At 43.1% G+C, this 16,199-nt stretch overlaps 1 protein-coding gene across 1 annotated transcript in view; it reads right to left on the bottom strand.

The window, feature by feature from the left end:
- dbt (dihydrolipoamide branched chain transacylase E2) overlaps positions 1-16,199 on the bottom strand; it is a 61,392-nt gene that overhangs the window by 9,691 nt on the left and 35,502 nt on the right. The window contains exons 6-8 of the mRNA XM_068037563.1: positions 8,647-8,875; positions 7,903-8,069; positions 6,983-7,060 (exon numbers count right to left, since the gene is read on the bottom strand). Coding sequence (XP_067893664.1) covers positions 6,983-7,060; positions 7,903-8,069; positions 8,647-8,875 — 474 coding nt within the window. The remainder of the gene's footprint in view (positions 1-6,982; positions 7,061-7,902; positions 8,070-8,646; positions 8,876-16,199) is intronic.

Raw genomic sequence — 16,199 nt, 5'->3', positions numbered from 1 at the left:
AAGGCTGTAAGGAGGTCAGGAGCTGAGTGGCCCTGGCGGAACCCAAACTAAGCGTCACTGAGCAGGTTATTGCTAAGCAAGTGCTATTTGATAGTACAGTCGATGACATCTTCCATCATTTTACTGATGATTGAGAGCAGACTGATGGGGCAGTAATTGGCTGCATTGGACTTGTCCTGCATTTTGAATACAGGACATACCTGGGCAATTTTCCACAATGCCCGGTAGATGCCAGTGTTGTAGCTGTACCGGAACAGCTTGGCTAGGGGCATGGCAAGTTTTGGAGCACAGGTCTTCAGTACTATTGCTGCAGTATTGTCAAGGCCCATAGCCTTTGCAGTATCCAGTGCCTTCAGTCGTTTCTTGCTATCACGTGGAGTGAATCGAATTGGCTGAAGTCTGACATCTGTGATGCTGGGGACTTCAGCAGGAGGCAGAGATGAATCATCAACTCGGCACTTCTGGCTGAAGATTGTTGCAAATGCTGGAGCCTTATCGTTCGCACTGATGTGCTGGGCTCCCCCATCATTGAGGATGGGGATATTTGTGGAGCCACCTCCTCCAGTTAGTTGTTTAATTGCCTACCACCATTCACAGCTGGATGTGGCAGGACTGCAGAGCTTTAATCTGATCTGTTGGTTATGGGATAGCTTAGCTCTGTCTATCACATGCTGCTTATGCGGTTTGGCACGTAAGTAGTCCTGTGTTGTAGTTTCACCAGATTGACACCTTATTTTTGAGGTATGCCTGGTGCTGCTTCTGCAAGCCCTCCTGCACACTTCATTGAACCAGGGTTGGTCTCCTGGCTTGATGGTAATGGTAGAGTGGGGAATATGCCGGGCCATGAGGTTACAGATTGTGGTTGAGTACAATTCTACTGCTGCTGATAGCCCACAGCACCTCATGTCTGCTTTCATTAGTGAAAATAACTTGCATGACAAAATCTTCACATCTGTACTCCATGGTGTAATGCCTAATGCTGTCCATATTACATGTAATGCACATATAATTTCTTGTCAGTGAGCTGTGGAAAAGCGAGTTTGGCAAAGTCGATAAACTGGTCAGCTACATTAAAAAGATCTTCAAACACAGCCCTGGCCGCAAGCTTTGATACAGACAACACATTGCAAATGTGGCTGAAAGTGGGGAACAAAACATTGCCCATTCGTCTAGAGCCAGTAATTACATGTTGGAATTCTTGGTTTCTTGCATACAGTATCATGTAGCTCCCCTGAAATACTACTCAGACTTCGTCTCAGAAGAGCTCACACTGATGGTGAAAACACAGGTTTTAACATTGTAATCCTTCTAAACAATTCTCAGCTTAATGAGGAGGTTCAGTTTATTTCCAAGAATGCTACATGATTGATGGATTTAATCACGGTTTGAATCTCGACACGTCACAATCCACAAAGCTTGCAATAAAAGTAATGGATGTACTCTTCTGGGCTGAATTAAATGCCTATGGTCAACAGGTGGTTTTCTTGCATGACAAAGAAGCTCAAACTATATTACTGCTACGGGGATGTGTGAAGCAGTGATGAAAAAGAGGATCAGAGGTTTCAACAACCTTCTGCAGCATTCCTGAAAGCTGTGCATATCTTTGACCCTGCACAAATGCACCTATTAGTTTTAAACTTGTTTGATGAGATTCCTGGCTTTGACAAAAACTGTAGCATAAGTTTAAAAGAAAAGGCCTATAGAGTTGCCAGAAATAGTAGTAAACCTGAGGATTGGTAGGATTTTATAATATAGCAAAGGAGGACGAAGAAACTGATAAAGAAAGGGAGAATAGAATATGAATGTAAGCTAGCAAAAAACATAAAAACAGACTGTAAAGGCTTCTATGGGTACATAAAAAGGAAACGTTTGGCTGAGACAAATGTGGGTCCATTACAGGTAGAATCAGGAGAATTTATAATAGGGAATAGAGAAATGGCAGAGAAGCTAAATGATTACTTTGTGTCTGTCTTCACTGAGGAACATACAAGCAATCTCCCAGAATTAGAGATTCAAGGGATTAGGGGGAAATAAAGAACATTAGTATTAATAAGGTTGTATTGGATAAATTAATGGGGCTGAAGATTGATAAATCCCCAGGACCTGATATTCTACACCTGAGTGTTGAAAAAGGTAGCTATGGAGGTAGTGGATGCATTGATCATCTTCCAAAATTCTATAGATTCTGGAGTGGTTCCTGCAGATTGGAAGGTAGAAAATGTCACCCCATTTAAGAAGGGAGGGAGTGAGAAAACAGGGCATTACAGATCTGTTAGCCTTGCATCCTATTCATGTGATAAATGGACACTTGGATAATAATCTGATTGGGCATAGTCAACATGGATTTATGAATGGGAAATCATGTTTGACAAACCTGTTGGAGTTTTTTCGAGGATGTTACTAACAGAACTGATAAAGGGGAGTAGGTGGACATGGGACACCTGGATTTTCAAAAGGCCTTTGATAAAGTCCCCCTAGGAGGTTGGTTAGCAAAATGAAAGCACATGGGATAGAAGATAATATACTGGCATGGATTAGGGATTGGTTAACAGGCAAAAAACAGAGAGTAAGAATAAACAGGTCATTCTTGTGTTGGCAGGCTGTGACTAGTGGGGTACCACAGGGATCAGTGCTTGGGTTCCAGCTGTTCACAATATATATCAATGATTTGGATGTGGGGACCAAATATTATAATTCCAAGTTCACGGATGACACAAAACTAGGTGGGAATGGGTGTTGTGAGGAAGATGCAAAGCGGCTTCAAGGGGATTTAAAAAGACTTAGTGAGTGGGCAAGCACTGGCAGATGGAATATAATGTGGAAAAATGTGAGGTTATCCATTTGGTAGGAGGAACAGATGTGCATAGTATTTCTTAAATGGTAAAAGATTAGAAAGCGTAGATATACAAAGGGACTTGGGTGTCCTGGTCAATAAGTCACTGAAAGCTAACATGCAGGTGCAGCAAGCAATTAAGAAGGCTAATGGTATGTTAGCCTTTATCGCAAGAGGACGAGAGTACAGGAGTAGTGAAGTCTTGCTTCAACTTGTACAGAACCTTGGCTAGACAGCACCTGGGAGTACTCTGTGTAGTTTTGGTCCCCTAACTTTAGGGAGGATATTATCGCCATTCAGAGAGTGCAACAAAGGTTTACCAGACTTGTTCCTGGGATGGTGGGACAGTCCTATGAAGAGAGATTGGGGAAACTGAACCTGTATTCTCTAGAGCTTCAAAGAATGAGGGGTGATCTCTTTGAAACCTACAAAATGCTTAAAAAGATAGACAGGGTAGATGCAGCTAAAATGTTTCCCCTGGTTGGGGAGTCTAGAACCAGGGGACACAATTTTACAATAAGGGGGAAGACACTTAGGACAGAGATGAGGAGACATTTCTTTACTCAGAGGATTGTGAATCTTTGGAATTCTCTACCCCAGAGGGCTGTGGAAGCTCAGTCATTGAGTATGTTTAAAGCAGAGACTGACAGATTTCTAAATATGAATGACACCAGGGGTTATGAGGATAGTGTGGGAGAACGACATTGAAGTGGATGATCAGCCATGATCGTATTGAATGGCGGAGCACGCTCGATGGGCTGACTCCTACTCCTATGTTCCTATGTAGGCTGGAGATTCCTGCTTAGAAAAGCATTGCAAAAGAAGCAGATTGTACTTTGCCTGGGCTGCAGTTTTGGAACTCTGTGGAATGCAGAATTCCCCATCTTACAAGGCTAGCACGGCACTGTCTGACAATTCCAACAAACTCTGTGGATGCAGAGAGAGCTGTGTCTAAACATGGACAGAAGTTCACGGGGCAGAGACAGGGAATAAAGAAAGAGACAGTTGCAAGTTGCTCACATTCAACCACTGACTTCACTGAGTAACGCATGTGACCTGTTTATATTCAGCTTTTTACAGTAGTTTGAGTATATAATAAATGCCATTTGAAACCATAAACATCCCTTGTATTTTTTTTTGTTTTAAATAGATCATTTACATGGTTTCTTGTGACACGGTGAAATTTACAATTTATATATCTGAAATAGTGAAATTCATGATTCTTAAAATGCTGTGACTATGAAATTTGTCGGGGCCTAAATATGGGGAAAGCGCAGCAGTCAATTTATGCACAGCAAAGTCCCACATATTGTAGTGATATAAATGACCTGATTTATTTTTGGTTGTGTTGTTTGAGGGATAACTGTTGCCAGGGCAACAGGAGAACTCCCTTTCTCATCTTCGAATAGTTACACAGGATTTTCTACGTCCACTTGGGTCACTGTCATATCAGAAAGAAGGCACTTAAAACAGTGCAGCATTCCTCTGTCCAGAGCTGTACCCTAGGAGTCTAATTTCCTTTTAAAAAATTTCATCTGACTTTGTACATATAAAAGTGAAATCTTGTCAGTTTGGTTTTTCTATTGGGGTTAGTACGTAAATTTGATTCTTTTGGTTTGTTGATCTCTATGGGGATCAACAGGAGACAGAGTAGCAGTGGAAGGGAGTTTCTCAAAATGGAGACGTGTGACCAGTGGTGTTCCACAGGGATCCGTGCTGGGACCACTGTTGTTTGTGATATATATAAATGATTTGGAGGAAAGTATAGGTGGTCTGATTAGCAAGTTTGCAGACGACACTAAGATTGGTGGAGTAGCAGATAGTGAAGGGGACTGTCAGAGAATACAGCAGAATATAGATAGATTGGAGAGTTGGGCAGAGAAATGGCAGATGGAGTTCAATCCATGCAAATGCGAGGTGATGCATTTTGGAAGATCCAATTCAAGAGTGAACTATACAATAAATGGAAAAGTCCTGGGGAAAATTGATGTAGAGAGAGATTTGGGTGTTCAGGTCCATTGTTCCCTGAAGGTGGCAACGCAGGTCAATAGAGTGGTCAAGAAGGCATACGGCATGCTTTCCTTCATCGGACGGGGTATTGAGTACAAGAGTTGGCAGGTCATGTTACAGTTGTATAAGACTTTGGTTCGGCTACATTTGGAATACTGCGTGCAGTTCTGGTCGCCACATTACCAAAAGGATGTAGATGCTTTGGAGAGGGTGCAGAGGAGGTTCACCAGGATGTTGCCTGGTATGGAGGGCGCTAGCTATGAAGAGAGGTTGAGTAGATTAGGATTATTTTCATTAGAAAGACGGAGGTTGAGGGAGGACCTGATTGAGGTGTACAAAATCATGAGAGGTATAGACAGGGTGGATAGCAAGAAGCTTTTTCCCCCAGAGTGGGGGATTCAATTACTAGGGGTCACGAGTTCAAAGTGAGAGGGGAAAAGTTTAGGGGGGGATATGCGTGGAAAGTTCTTTACGCAGAGGGTGGTGGGTGCCTGGAACGCGTTGCCAGCGGAGGTGGTAGACGCGGGCACGATAGCGTCTTTTAAGATGTATCTAGACAGATACATGAATGGGCAGGAAGCAAAGAGATACAGACCCTTAGAAAATAGGCGACATGTTTAGATAGAGGATCTGGATCGGCGCAGGCTTGGAGGGCCTGTTCCTGTGCTGTAATTTTCTTTGTTCTTATAACAAAACACATTTGATTTCTCATTTAAACCAGTTTAATCTCTGGTTTGTGTTATATTTCCACTTACCAAAAAATAAATGAGAACATGTAGCATGATATTAAGTTTAGCCCAGGAGAGTAACCTCAAATGAAATTATCGTTAATCTGTAGCTTCACACAAGCCTCAATGGCATAAGGCAAGTAGATGCAAATTCAGACTATAAAGAGGGTGGTCTACTCACAGCAAGTAAGGGCAAAAGAGCCCTAGTCATCACTGTAGGGCACTGAAACCCCTGGCATTCAGACCATTCTCCAGCAACAGTCGCAACCACTGATTGTGTGACATATCAATAAATTGCAGCACTTTGGATATACTCAGGCAGAACCCACATGTACTCTCATCATTTCATCCCTAGAACTCAGCAAGCAGCTCTATCCAGAAAAGTGCAATTGCCAAAATAAGTTTATACAATATTTAAATTCAGCTTTAGTCCTCAACATTAACCACTGGTTGCAGGTCTCTGGGTACTGGTTAAAGCAAGTTCATTTCAGATCTATGGAGGCAAATTTTATTGACACTGCTCTATGTGATACTGCTAAGTATTTTATATTAATGAAAAAAGCTGCTTGGAAAGAGCAAAATTGGTTGTGCAAACTCTGAATCCATAAGCATAGACTAGACACCCTCTCGGCCTGTAGAGATGGTGAGATAGATAAGCAGAGTACTGCAATTAAAATAAAATTAGTAAAATACCAAAGAAAATTACTTCATGTGCAGGACTGGAATTCTAGTGTAAGCCTATTGACATTGCACAGCACTTAACAAGAATATTAAAAACACACTTTTTAAACTATAACATTGTCATTAAAACTAGTTGAACGTAACTATCTGTATCTTTCTAATCAGATTTTAAGATATCTGCATACATATTAATTCTCAAGGATGTACAGTAGGTCAGGTACTAGCAGCAAACCATTAAACAAAAGTCAAACAGAGTAGCTATGGATACAATACTATTTCTGAACTCTTATTTAATTATTAACTTTAAAAGAAAACACATCAACAGGGCCTGGTAAGATTATTTAAGGGATATGTTATCTGATTCAAAAATTAGAATCACAATGTGTTCTTTTGTGAACGCTGCATGTCTGAGTACAGATGACGTTGTCCAGATACAACTTTGAACCTTGTTCCCCATTGCTCTTCGACAAGTAACTGTTCCCTTTTGTAGCAAGGCAGCACAAAGAACATATAGAAAAGGTACATACAGATATGATATTTTTGTTCTGATCCAAATCATCTCATTAATCCAACCAAGTTATAGACCTAATAGCAGCAATCATTAAACCCAGTAATCACTGAAATTAGTTTAAGGTTTGTTAATATTTAGATTACCCATAAAAGAAATCTACTGTACTCCTTAACATTCATTTTTTAAGCTTCACGTGCTGCAGTTATATCATTACTTTACCTTATAAGTTATAAACTGGCAGTTCTCATCCAATGAAGCATTTAGGATAGGATGCTGTAGCAAACCCAAAGATGCTGCCTATTGGAATCAAGCACAAAAATAAATTAAATGTATTACATTTTTTTAATTTTACAAGCCACCTTTTTATTTATCAAAGATAAATGAAATAGTTTGTACTTCATAAGACCGCCCCTCACATTTTCATTTTTTGTTGTCTAAGGCCTAAAAAAAAAATCAGTGTCCCAATCCATCTATCATGAGGTCTGTAACCATCAGAAATATCTCAGAGCAGATTGCACAAACATTACTACCAATGATTCTGTCACTTCTAATATGGTAAAGAGTAAAGTTTGAAATGTGTCACTATATACTAGATCTTCTGTGGAATTGCTCATGCTAGCAAGAGGATATGTTGATCATGGTTTTCTCTCAAACTTAATCAATTTAAAATTACTGTGGAAACATTTGCCATTCAATTTTACTAGTAAAACTTATTTGCAGATACTGGTCATTAAAATGGAGGGAATTTCTGAATTTTCTCTGAACCATTTTGTATATTTAAATTTCTATCCATCAAGAGACCATAGGCAATGCCTCAGGCATATATAGATATGCAGCTACCAAAACATAGGTAGGAACACCAGCTCTTGATGGGTGGGATTGAAAGCCTTTAGATAACAGAAACAAACAAAACCAAAAAACCGGAATATAAAGAAATCAGAAGAAAAAAAAAGTCTCATCTCTGCCAAACTGTGTGCCAGTCAGCAGTTGCTAAGACAGAAGACTTTCATTTAATACTCACACAATGGATTAAAACACAACTCTGCATCACTCAATTTTATGGCACTTTTGAACAAGTTTCAAATGCAAGTTTCAGTTTTGACCAAGTCAAAATTCAGATTTATTTTTGTTCTTCCCACCTTTAGAAAGAATGGCATGAAAGAGAGTTTGATTCCTCGATCTTCAGTCACAGCTTTCAGCTCTTTTCGTAGCTTCATAAGACGGGTTAAATCCACTTCGTCGCAGTAGCCAAAATGAGGAATTTTCAGAGCAATGGACATGGTCTTTACCATAGCTTTCTGGATCCCTGTGGTCAAAAAGTACTGAAGCTGTTTCCTGGTATTCTGTTTTGTCAAGTTTTATATACAGAATATTTAAAAATGAAATAATTCCACCAATTTAGTTGTTTGTATGTTACAAGTTTACTAAGAAAGAATCTTAATGTAACTGATGCTGAGATTGATTTACATGGAGTGTGGGCTGCAGCTAAACAGAATCTTTGAAACTATCTTGCATCTTTTGCCCTTCACACTTTTACAATTTCCCCATGCCCATCCACTACTCTGCAGAGAGAGCATCCCATGGCTCTGGAACTGGCTGCTTGAAAACTTGTCACAGCAGCTTGTGGTGGATTACATTCTAAACTTCCGACCTGGAAGAAATGGGGAGGAGGAGCAGACACCAAATCTTCAAGAGCTGCTTCCAGTATTAGCAGTGTTGAGATTGGGAAATCCCCGTACATAAAATTGTGGGTACTTAGCCACTTTGTGCCATTGTGAGCTGGTATTCCAATGTATTGTGCCACTGCACCACTCCAGATCATTCACGTTTTAAAATCACAATTAAACTTCTTGCAGAATTCAGAACACTCACAAACATGTTACCTTTAACTGGCTCAGTTCTATCTTTTCCCGTAAACGCCAAAGTTGGAGTTATTGGTTTAGGAACAGTTGGTGCCCCTTTAGGTTTGGATAGAGCGGGTTCTGGTGGAGGCGGACTAATCTCAGGTGACGGTGGTAAAATGGCCCCAGTTTGCTTCGCCAAGTAGTTCAGTATATCCTCTTTGAGGATTCGCTCATCTTTTCCAGTTCCAACCACTTCGCTTAGCTTTATCTGTATAAAGAACACACTGCATTAGATATTTGTGATTAAACTGTATAAACGAGTTAGATTACAAAGTCACTAGCTGGTCAGTGGTTCTCTAACAGTTGCTGTCACAGATAGGAGGGACACAAGTTTGATGCCCCCCCACCCCTTGACCAATGTCTCAATCTCAGGCCCCCAGAAGCATAAAAGGAAAAATTATATGAGAAATCTTCAATGAGCCGTTTCCATGCTTCTCTTGGCAATTGGCAGATCAACAATAATATCTGTTCAGGAGCAGGCTGCCACTCAAACTTCTTGGATACAAGTGTATGCACGATCTATACATAAATAGGTCTTGGACTCCCATGCACCAAGGCTAAGTCTGATTGCCAAAACTGATCACTATTCAAATGCTGAATCCTTGAATGGTTGCATTCTGGCCCTGGATGGGCCGCTAAATGAGACACTTCCTTCAGGAGGAAAGGATTGGAAGAGAAAATAGGGGTAGTACAAGATTTGCCATTTGAAAGCCCAGTCTGTGATAAGCACTGTTCCACATGCTTGGCTAAAGTCATAAAATGTTGTGGGTAGATAAGCGGTAGTGGATTTATAACTTTAATAAAGCCACAATCCTATTAATATAAAAAACAAAAGATTCAACATAAATCTCTAACTGATTATTTATGGTAGCAAATAAAGAGATCTGCCAAAAAGTATATCATTCCTAGTACAAATGCACGATCACAGAATTGTTACAGTGCAGAAAGAGGCCATTCGGCCCGTCATGTCTGCACCGGTTCTCTGAAAGAGCAATTCACTTAGTCGTGCCAGTCCCCTGCCTTCTCCTTGTAACCCTGCACATTCATTCTTTTCATATAACAGTCTAATACAGAATCACCGAATTAACAAATCCAAAAATAAATTAGAAATAGAAAAACCCTTGTGGCATCGCCAGTAACTGACATAATGGAAAAAGTAAAAATCTGCAAGTGCTGGAAATGTGAAAATTAAAAAAAAAATGCCATAAACACAGTTCAGTCAGCAGCTGCAACAAGACAGGTACTAAATAATTACTTTGCAGTGTTTACCAAGGAAGAGGACTTTCCCAAAGCTACTTGCTGTAGGTTTCTGGGATACTGGCTAAGATAAAAATGGATAGAGGAGGTACTAAAAAGACTGGCAGGCAAAAAGTGGATAAGTTACCTGGTCCAGATGGGATGCATTCTAGGTTGTTGAGAAAAGGGTAGAAATTGCAAAGGTGCTGGTCACTGTCCTCCTTAGATAGAGGTGGTGCCAAAGGACTTAAAGATTGCAAATGTTACACTCTTGTTTCAAAAAAAAAAAGAGGGGGGGATAAATCTGGCAACTACTGGCCAGTCAGACAGTTTAACTTTGGTGGTGGGGAAGCTTTGAGAGACAATAATCTGGGAGAAAATTAACAGCCATTTGGACAAGCATGGAAAAATGAAGAGCCATCAAGGATTTGATAAAGGCAAATAGTGTTTCACTAACTTGAGTTTTTTTTGATGAGGGGAAAATTCCACAGGTTGGACTCATACCTAGCACAAAGGAAGATGGTTGTGCTTGTTGGAGGCCAATCATCTCGGCCCCTGGACATCGCTGCAGGAGTTCCTCAGGGTAGTGTCCTAGGCCCAACCATCTTCTGCTGCTCCATCAATGACCCTCCCTCCATTATAAGGTCAGAAGTGGGGATGTTTGCTGATGATTGCATGATGTGCAATGCCATTCACAACTCCAGATACTGAAGCAGTCCATATCCATATGCAGCAAGACCTAGACAACATTCAGGTTTGGGCTGATAAGTGGCAAGTAACATTCGCGCCACACAAGTGCCAGGCAATGACATTCTCCAATGAGAGAATCTAACCATTTCCCCTTGACATTCAACAGCAATACCATCGTTGAATCCCCCAGTAACATCCTGGGGGTTACTACTAACCAGAAACTGAACTGGAGCAGTCACATAATACTGTGGCTACAAGAGTAGGTCAGAGACTGGGAATTCTGCAGTGAGTAACCCACCTCCTGAGTCCCCAAAGGCTGTCCACCATCTACAAGGCATAAGTCAGGAGTAAAAGTCAGAGTTATATAGCATAGAAACAGGCCCTTTGGCCCATCGTGTCTGTGGAGGCCATCAAGCACCTAACTATTCTAATCCCATTTTCCAGCATTTGGCCCGTAGCCTTGTATGCTATGGCGTTTCAAGCGCTCATCCAAATACTTCTTAAATGTTGTGCGGATTCCTGCCTCTACCACCCCTTCAGGCAGTGCGTTCCAGATTCCAACCACCCTCAGTGAATTTTTTTTCCCCTCAAATCCCCTCTAAGCCTCCTGCCCCTTACCTTAAATCTATGCCCCTGGTTATTGACCCCCTCCGCTAAGGGAAAAAGTTTCTTCCTATCTAACCCCCTCATAATTATATACCTCAATTATGTCTCCGCTCATCCTTCTCTGCTCTAAGGAAAACAACCCTAGCCTTTTCAGTCTCTCTTCATAGCTGAAATGCTCCAGCCCAGGCAACATCCTGGTGAATCTCCTCTGCACCCTCCCCAGTGCAATCACATCCTTCCTATAGTGTGGTGCTTAGAACTGTACACAGTACTCCAGCTGTGGCCTAACTAGCGTTTTATACAACTCCATCATAAGCTCCCTGCTCTTATATTCTATGCCTCGGCTAATAAAGGCAAGTATCCCATATGCCTTCCTAACCACCTTATCTACCTGTGCTGCTGCCTTCAGTGACCTATGGACAAGTACACTACGGTCCCTCTGATCCTCTGTACTTCCTACAGTCCTACCATCCATTTTATATTCCCTTGCCTTGTTAGTCCTCCCAAAATGCATCACCTCACACTCCTCAGGATTAAATACCATTTACCACTGCTCTGCCCATCTTACCAGCCCATCCATATCGTCCTGTAATCTAAGGCTTTCTTCCTCACTATTTACGACACCCCCAATTTTCATGTTGTCTGTGAACCTATTGATCATACCTCCTATATTCACGTCTAAATCATTAATGTACACTACAAACAGCAAGGGTTCCAGCACCGATCCTTGCGGTACACCACTGGTCACAGGCTTCCACTCGCAGAAACAATCCTCGATCATCACCCTCTGCCTCCTGAGAGAGCTATGCTGACTATCCCTGATTAATCCCTGCCTCTTGAAGTGGGGATTAATCCTGGCCCTCAGAATTTTTTCCAATAGTTTCCCAACCACTGATGTTAGACTCACTGGCCTGTAATTACCTAGTTTATCCCTGCTACCCTCCTTGAATAATGGCACCACATTCACTGTCCCCCAGTCATCTGGCACCTCTCCTGTTTGAAAATTTGTGTCAGAGGCCCTGCTATCTCCTCCCTTGCCTCACATAACAGCCTGGGATACATCTCATTTGGGCCTGGGGATTTATTCATTTTTAAGACAGCTAAAACAGCTAATACTTCCTCCCTTTCAATGCTAATATGTTCAAGTACATCACAACACCCCTCCCTGATTTCTACATCTACATCGTCCTTCTCTATAGTGAACACAGATGAAAAGTAATCATTTAAAACCTCACCTATGTCTTCCGGGTCCACACACAGATTGGCAATTTGGTCCAGAATGGGCCCCGCTCTTTCCTTGGTTATCTTCTTGCTGTTAATATACTTCTAAAACGCCTTAGGATTTTCCTTTATCTTGCCCGCAGTGTTTTTTCATGCCGCCTTTTCGCTCTCCTAATTACTTTTTTTAAGTACCTCCCCTCCTATGCTTTCTATACTCCTCTAGTGCCTCCACTGTTTTCAGTGCTCTGAATCTGCCATAAGCCTCCTTTTTTTTCCTGATCCAATCCTCTATATCCCTTGACATTCAGGGTTCCCTGGACTTGTTGGTCCTACCCTTCATCTTAACGGGTACATGTTGGCCCTGAACTCTCACTATTTCCTCTTTGAATGACTCCCGCTGGTCTGATGTAAACTTTCCTACAAGTAGCTGCTTCCAGTCCACTTTGGCCAGATCCTGTTTTATCATATTGAAATTGGCCTTCCTCCAATTCAGTACCTTTATTTCCGGTCCATCTCTGTCCTTTTCCATAACTACCTTAAATCTTAGAGTTATGGTCACTATCCCCGAAATGCTCCCCCACTGACCCTTACTACCACTTGTCTGGCTTCATTCCCTAGGATTAGGTCCAGTACAGCCCATTCTCTTGTAGGACTTTCTACGTATGGCTCAAAAAGCTCTCCTGTATGCATTTTAAAAATTCCGCCCCCTTTAAGCCTTTTGCACTAAGACTATCCCAGTTGATATTGGGGAAGTTGAAATCCCCTATTATTTTTACAGCTCTGAGATTTGCTTACATATCTGCTCCTCTATCTCTCCTTGACTGTTTGGAGGCCTGTAGTACACTCCCAGCCAAGTGATTGCCCCCTTTTTGTTTTTAAGTTCTACCCATATGGCCTCATTTAAGGAACCTTTAAAGATATCATCCCACCTGACTGCAGTAATTGACTCCTTGATCAACAGTGAAATGCCACCTCCTCTTTTACCCCCTCCCCTGTCTCGCCTGAAGATTCTACATCCTGGAATACTGAGTTGCCAGTCCTGCCCCTCCCTCAACCATGTCTCTGAGATAGCAATAATATCATAATCCCAAGTGCTAATCAACGCCCTCAATTCATCTGCCTTACTAGTAAGACTCCTTGCATTAAAATAGATGCAATCCAGCCTTTTTCACTTGTGCCTTAACAGGTCTAGATTTGCTCTGCCTTCCAGACTGACAATTTCTCTTCTATATTTGACTGTGCAACACCCCCTACTGTACCTCCACTCTGTATCCTATCCCCCTGCCAAATTAGTTTAAACCTCGCACCCCCCACCCCCACAACAGCACTAGGAAATCTCCCAGCAAGGATGTTGGTCCTGTTCTGGTTCAGATGCAACCCGTCCAACTTGTACAAGTCCTACCTTTGCCAGAAACAGACCCAGTGATCCAGGAAACCAAAGCCTTCGCTCCTGTGCCATTTCCTCAGCCACGCATTCATCTGCTCTATCCTCCTATTCCTAAACTCACTAGCACGTGGTACTGGGAGTAATCCAGAGATTGCAACCTTTGAGGCCATGTTTTTTAATCTGCTACCTAGCTCCCTAAATTCTTGTTGCAGGATCTCATCCCTCTTTCTACCTAGGTCATTGATACCAATGTGTACCATGACCTCTGACTGTTCACCCTCCTCCTTCAGAATGTCCTGCAGCCGCTCCGTGACATCCTTGACCCTAGCACCAGGGAGGCAACATACCATCCTGAATCATGTTTGCGGCCACAGAAATGCCTATCTGTACCCCTTACGATCAAATCCCCTATTACTATAGCTCTTCCACTCCTTTTCCTCCCCTCCTGTGCAGCTGAGCCACCCATGGTGCCACAGATTAGGCTCCTGCTGCATTCCTCTGAGAAGCTATCTCCCTCAACAGCATCCAAAGTGGAAAATCTGTTAGAAAGGGAGATAGACCCAGGGGACTCCTGCACGACCTGCCTAGTTCTTCCATTCTGCCTGTTGGTCACCCATTCCCTTTCTGCCTGAGCAGTCTTTACCTGCGGCGTGACCACCTCCCTGTACGTGCTATCCACAATGATCTCAGCCTTGCAGATGCTCCACAGTGTCTCCAGCCGCCACTCCAGACCTGAAACACAGATTTCGAGTAGCTGCAGCTGCAGACACATCTTGCACACATGTTCACCCCGGACACTGGAAGGGTCCCCGACTTCCCACACTGCAAAGGAGGAGCACGCCACACTGCCAAGCTGCCCTGCCATGACTTACCCTTAATTTATCCCCTTAAATTACCCAAAAATTAAATTATTTACACTAGGGACCTTGATTCCCTCAAAAAAAATTAACTACTATATTAAAAAAGAGTAGCACTTTTCCTTTTTACTTACCCAGCTATTTAGAGTTATTCCCTAACAGCAGTTACTCACCAACCAATCATCTTACAGCTTTCCTGTGATGTCACTGCTCACTTTGTTTTCAAACTCCGGCGCGTCTGGACTGCTCTCCGCTCCGCTCCCAGAAGGTAAGTGACTGGGCCTTGATCCTCGGGCTCAATTTATCGGCTCTGCTCTCGGCGTTCTCCCCTCAGGTCCACTCCGCTCCTGGAAGGTAAGTGACTGGGCCCCGATCCTCCTGCTCAATTTATCGGCTCCGCTCTCGGCATTCTCCCCTTAGGTCCGCTCTGCTCCCGGAAGGTAAGTGACTGGCACTCCTGGAAGGTAAGTGACTGGGCCTCGATCCTTGGGCTCAATTTATCAGCTCTGCTCTCTGCGTTCTCCCCTCAGGTCCACTCCGCTCCCAGAAGGTAAGTGACTGGCACTCCCGGAAGGTAAGTGACTGGGCCTCGATCCTCTGGCTCAATTTATCGGCTCTGCTCTCGGCGTTCTCCCCTCAGGTCCACTCTGCTCCCGGAAGGCAAGTGACTGGGCCTTGATCCTCGGGCTCAATTTATTGGCTCCGCTCTCGGCGTTCTCCCCTCAGGTCCGCTCTACTCCCGGAAGGTAAGTGACTGGGCCTCGATCCTCTGGCTCAATTTATCTGCTCCGCTTTTGGCGTTCTCCACTCAGGTCCGCTCCACTCCCGGAAGGTAAGTGACTGGCACTCCCGGAAGGTAAGTGACTGGGCCTCGATCCTCGGGCTCAATTTATTAGTTCCGGTCTCGGCATTCTCCCCTCAGGTCCGCTCCCGGAAGGTAAGTGATGAAATACTCTCCACTTGCCTGGATGAGAGCGGCTCCAACAACACTCAGGAAGCTCGACACCATCCAGGACAAAGCAGCCCACTTGATTGGCACCCCATCCACCACCTTCAACATTCACTCCATCCACTACTGATGCACTGCAGCAACGCATCACGCCTCCTTCAACAGCACCTTCCAAACCCGTGACCTCTTCCACCTAGAAGGACAAGGATAGCAGATGCACGGAAACACCATCACCTACAAGTTCCCCTCCAAGTCACACACCATCCTAACTTGGAAATATATCACTGTTTCTTCAGTGTCACTGGATCAAAAGCCTGGAACTCCCTCTCTAATAGCACTGCGGGTGCACCTGCACCAGATGGACTGCAGAGGTTCAAGAACCACCTTCTCAAGGGCAATTAGGGATGGGCAAGAAACGTTGGCCTTGCCAATGATGCCCATATCCCATGAAAGAATAAAAGATAGTAACAGAGAGGGTGGAAGAGAGCAGTGCAGTTGATGCATATATAGAATTAAATGTAATATATCCAAGTTTGCAGACGACACAAAGCTGGGTGGGAGTGTGATCTGTGAGGAGGATGCAGAG

This window comes from Heterodontus francisci, chromosome 8 (genome assembly GCF_036365525.1).
Source record: "Heterodontus francisci isolate sHetFra1 chromosome 8, sHetFra1.hap1, whole genome shotgun sequence".
NCBI classification, from domain to species: domain Eukaryota; kingdom Metazoa; phylum Chordata; class Chondrichthyes; order Heterodontiformes; family Heterodontidae; genus Heterodontus; species Heterodontus francisci.
The sequence above is the reverse complement of the archived record's forward strand: the minus strand, read 5'-3'. Positions and strand labels throughout refer to the sequence as shown.